The 3,959-nt window shown below is 41.7% G+C and overlaps 1 protein-coding gene across 1 annotated transcript; it reads left to right on the top strand.

Annotated features, from left to right (window-relative positions):
• Nucleotides 554-1,868, top strand: LOC107620400. The gene is made up of 3 exons (XM_021114508.1): nt 554-1,186; nt 1,222-1,321; nt 1,573-1,868. Exons 1-3 carry the CDS (start codon nt 569-571, stop codon nt 1,851-1,853), a joined length of 999 nt encoding a protein of 332 aa, XP_020970167.1. The 5' UTR covers nt 554-568; the 3' UTR covers nt 1,854-1,868.

Raw genomic sequence — 3,959 nt, 5'->3', positions numbered from 1 at the left:
TCTCTCTCTTATCCATTAGGAGGATCTAACTTTAGTCCCTATTGTGGTCTCACTAAATTAATTAATTTTTTTTACCAAAGATAGGGAGACTCGAATCCACAACCTCTAAATGAGTATGGGGAGACTATGCCATTTGAGTTATAACTCATTGGCCCCACTAAATTAATTAATTAAAGTAATTAAAATTAATGTAGTTATTATTTTTTTCAATAATATTATTTAAATTTATAAATTCAAAAATAATTCACCATTAAAAAATATTAATATTAAAAAATTCATATATAGCAATAATACACAATATATAATTCAAGATTACACTAATTGGTAAATAGGGTAAATACCCTTTCCAGCCCCTGAGCATTTTAAATTGGGACATGTCGCACCTTTATCATTCAGAAACCTCAACCAGGTCCTCAACCATCAACATTAGTGGACGTATCGACTCCTGTGACCGGTTGCTAACAGGTTGCCTGGATGACGTGTCAGGTGGAGGCTGAGTTGTCAAATGCAGGTGCCACGTGTCACTAGAAGTTGTTGCAGGGACTAAAAACCCCCCTCCCTGCCCAAAATGTTCTCAGCCCCACCGGCAACACCCTCCACTCACCACCCCTCCCCAGCACTCCTCCACCACCGCCACCGCCGCCACCACTACAACCGCCTCACAACCTTCGCAACTAATGCGAGTCCTCCACCTCTTTTTCTTCCTCCACAACCTCCCAAAGCTTCACCCAATGGAGGTTCTCTCTCCCGACAACACCTTCCACCACCACTACCACTACTCCTCCACCACAACAACCACCACCAACGCCACCACCGCTTCTACTCCCTCCGAATCAATGACAACGACGTCGTAGCGGACCCTCCAGCTGTTTCTCCCACAAGCCAACCACATGAATATCATGATAATGCGCATGGATCGGAACCAGAAGACGACGAAGATGAAGAGGATCAAGGCCAAGGCTGTGGAGTCAAAGAGGATCTTGATGAAATCAAACAAACCCTAACTCGTCAATTCTGGGGAATGGCTAGTTTCCTCGCTCCTCCTCCACCTTCCAATTCCAACCCTTCATCTTCCCCTTCTCACAACCTCTACCAAGACTCTATTCCCGATCATTCTCGGCCCGATTATTCCGACGTCGACCAACCTGATCCTGAACCCATCGGATCCGATTTCGGAGGGAACCACTGACCTGAATTGGAGGAATACGCTCCTGAACGCGCCGTGGGATCACCGACGAGGTTTTGTCCTTCGCCTTCAATATCGCTATGCATCCCGAGACCTGGCTCGATTTTCCTATTGACAAGGAAGACGATCCTCAAGGTAACCTCCTTTTTGAAATTAAATAAAAAAAACAAAGAAATGCATTAGATCGCTAGTTCATCATTTCATTTTTCAATTTTGTTCTTGCTTATAGTCATTTTTGTTGTGAATCTTAATCTTAGGTGATAAGTGTTTCAATTCAATTCATTTTAATTAAATTCAATTCTGTTGGTCATCATACAAGCTTCAGTGTTTTATAATGGTGAATTTTGGAATTTCTGATTGCATCTCTTGGCTCATTGTACCTGTAGATTTTGACATGTCCGATGCACAACAAGAGCATGCGGTGGCAATTGAGAGACTTATTCCTAGATTGAATGCACTCAGAATTGAACTGTGTCCTTGCCATATGAGTGAAAGTTACTTCTGGAAAGTCTATTTTGTGCTTTTGCATTCAAGGCTTAATAAAGAAGATGCTTCCATTTTGTCTACACCGCAGATAACCGGCTCCGAATCCGGCTCCGGATTTGGAGCTGGTTGTGAGTTGACGCTCGGAGAGGTGAAAGAGTTCTTCAAAATTGTTGGGAAGTAGAAGCGGTGGTGGCGTTGGTGGTGGTTGTTGTGGCGGAGGAGTAGTGGTAGTGGTGGTGGAAGGTGTTGTCAGGAGAGAGAACATCCATTGGGTGAAGCTTTGGGAGGTTGTGGAGGAAGAAAAAGAGGTGGAGGACTCGCATGAGTTGCGAAGGTTGTGAGGCGGTTGTAGTGGTGGCGGCGGTGGCGGTGGTGGAGGAGTGCTGGGGAGGGATGGTGAGTGGAGGGTGTTGTCGGTGGGGCTGAGAACAATTTGGGCAGGGAGGGGGTTTTTAGTCCCTGCAACAACTTCTAGTGACACGTGGCACCTGCATTTGACAACTCAGCCTCCACCTGACACATCATCCAGGCAACCTGTTGGCAACCGGTCACAGGGGTCGATACGTCCACTAATGTTGATGGTTGAGGACCTGGTTGAGGTTTCTGGATGATAAAGGTGCAACATGTCCCAATTTAAAATGCTCAGGGGCCGGAAAGGGTATTTACCCTTGTAAATATAAAGTAAAACATAGTTAAGCTCTATAGTTGACGACAAGCATTGTGAAATTGCCATATGTGTTTAATCATGTCCTCTTTCAACTGTCTATGTTGCTGCCTATTTTGAAGTTGGGCATTTCTTTGGAGAAATTGATGGTATGGTGCAAAATCTTCCTTTCTCAGCTAAGGTTGTGATAAGCTATTTTTGACATCGTCATACTCTAAGTCTTTAGCAAAATTTCCTGCGTAAGTGTCTCTTTCATCCTCAACAATCATATTATGCAATATAATACAAGCTCTCATTATGTTTGCAAGCTTCTTATTTTTTTTCAAATGCGCGTTGGGCCACGTATAATTGCAAAGCGTGCTTGCAACATTCCGAATGCTCGCTCCACATTTTTTTTGCTCTTCTTGATATTGTGCAAATAACTTGCGTTTCTCCCCTTGTAGCTTTGAGATTAATTTGATAAATGTGGCTCATTCAGGATAAATACCATTTGCTAAATAGTATCCCATAGTATAATTATTATCATTAATAGTATAATTTACCTTCGGAGCACAGTCATTTAGAATATCATCGAACACTGGTGAATGATCTAATACGTTGATATCATTATTTGAACCAGAAACTCCAAAAAACACATGCCATATCCAAAGGTCTGAAGATGCTACAACCTCAAGTACTATGGTTGCAAATAACCACTCATGTACATACCTTTCCACGCCTTTGGACAATTTTTTCATTGACAATGCATGCAGTCAATGCTACCCAACATGCCAGGAAAGCCACGATCCTCCGCCATTTGTAGAAGGCATTTGAATTTAGTTTTCACAAGTATTTATCCTCGAATACCGAATTGACATCTTCAACAAATTTTTCCAAGCATTCAATTATAGTGCTCTTGACTATGCAATATAATCATCAACAACATCAGCTGCTACGCCATATGCTAATATCCATATCGCAGCGGTGCATTTTTGGAGTGGTAACAAACCTCTTCTTCTAGTTCCGTCGCATTTGGATTTGGTTTTCATAAGTATTCATCCTCGAACACCGAAATGACACCTTCAACAAATTTTTTCAAGCATTCAATTTTAGTGCTCTCACTATACGCACATAATCATCAACAGCATCAGCTGCTACGCCGTATGCTAACATCCGTATCGCAACGGTGCATTTTTGGAGTGGTGACAAGCCTCTTCTTCCAGTTGCATCAACCATCTGTTTGAAATACGGATAGACTTTTGAGAGAGCCTCTACTATCCGGAAGGAACAATGTCTTCTCATTCGAAATTTCCGTCGAAAAAATGTCAACATTATACACCGGCTCATCTACAAAGTAATCTTGGAAAAGGCGATCATGTCCTGCTTTTCAATCTTTGTTGATCCATCTACGAGGAGTTGGGATAGAGCTTCTATCAATATATTCTTCTTCTGAATCATCGAATAAACACTCATCGATCCAATTATCTATGAGTGTGTTATCTCGTCGTATTCTTTTACCATACAAAGTCTCATTAAACATATCATCAAAATTTCTAGCCATATCTTGAAATGTATTTTTAGTATTATTTTGAGGTGAGAAACTAGAGTTGAAATGGAGTTGCTGAATCATTGATAGTTGATATT

Source organism: Arachis ipaensis, chromosome B10 (assembly GCF_000816755.2).
Source record: "Arachis ipaensis cultivar K30076 chromosome B10, Araip1.1, whole genome shotgun sequence".
Classification (NCBI taxonomy): domain Eukaryota; kingdom Viridiplantae; phylum Streptophyta; class Magnoliopsida; order Fabales; family Fabaceae; genus Arachis; species Arachis ipaensis.
The sequence above is the reverse complement of the archived record's forward strand: the minus strand, read 5'-3'. Positions and strand labels throughout refer to the sequence as shown.

Coding starts and splice junctions, on each gene's coding strand:
- LOC107620400 (XM_021114508.1), top strand. CDS start 569: ATGTTCTCAGCCCCACCGGCAACACCCTCCACTCACCACCCCTCCCCA. Junction 1,187..1,221: donor CCGATTTCGGAGGGAACCAC/TGACCTGAATTG, acceptor TCCTGAACGCGC/CGTGGGATCACCGACGAGGT. Junction 1,322..1,572: donor CAAGGAAGACGATCCTCAAG/GTAACCTCCTTT, acceptor TTGTACCTGTAG/ATTTTGACATGTCCGATGCA.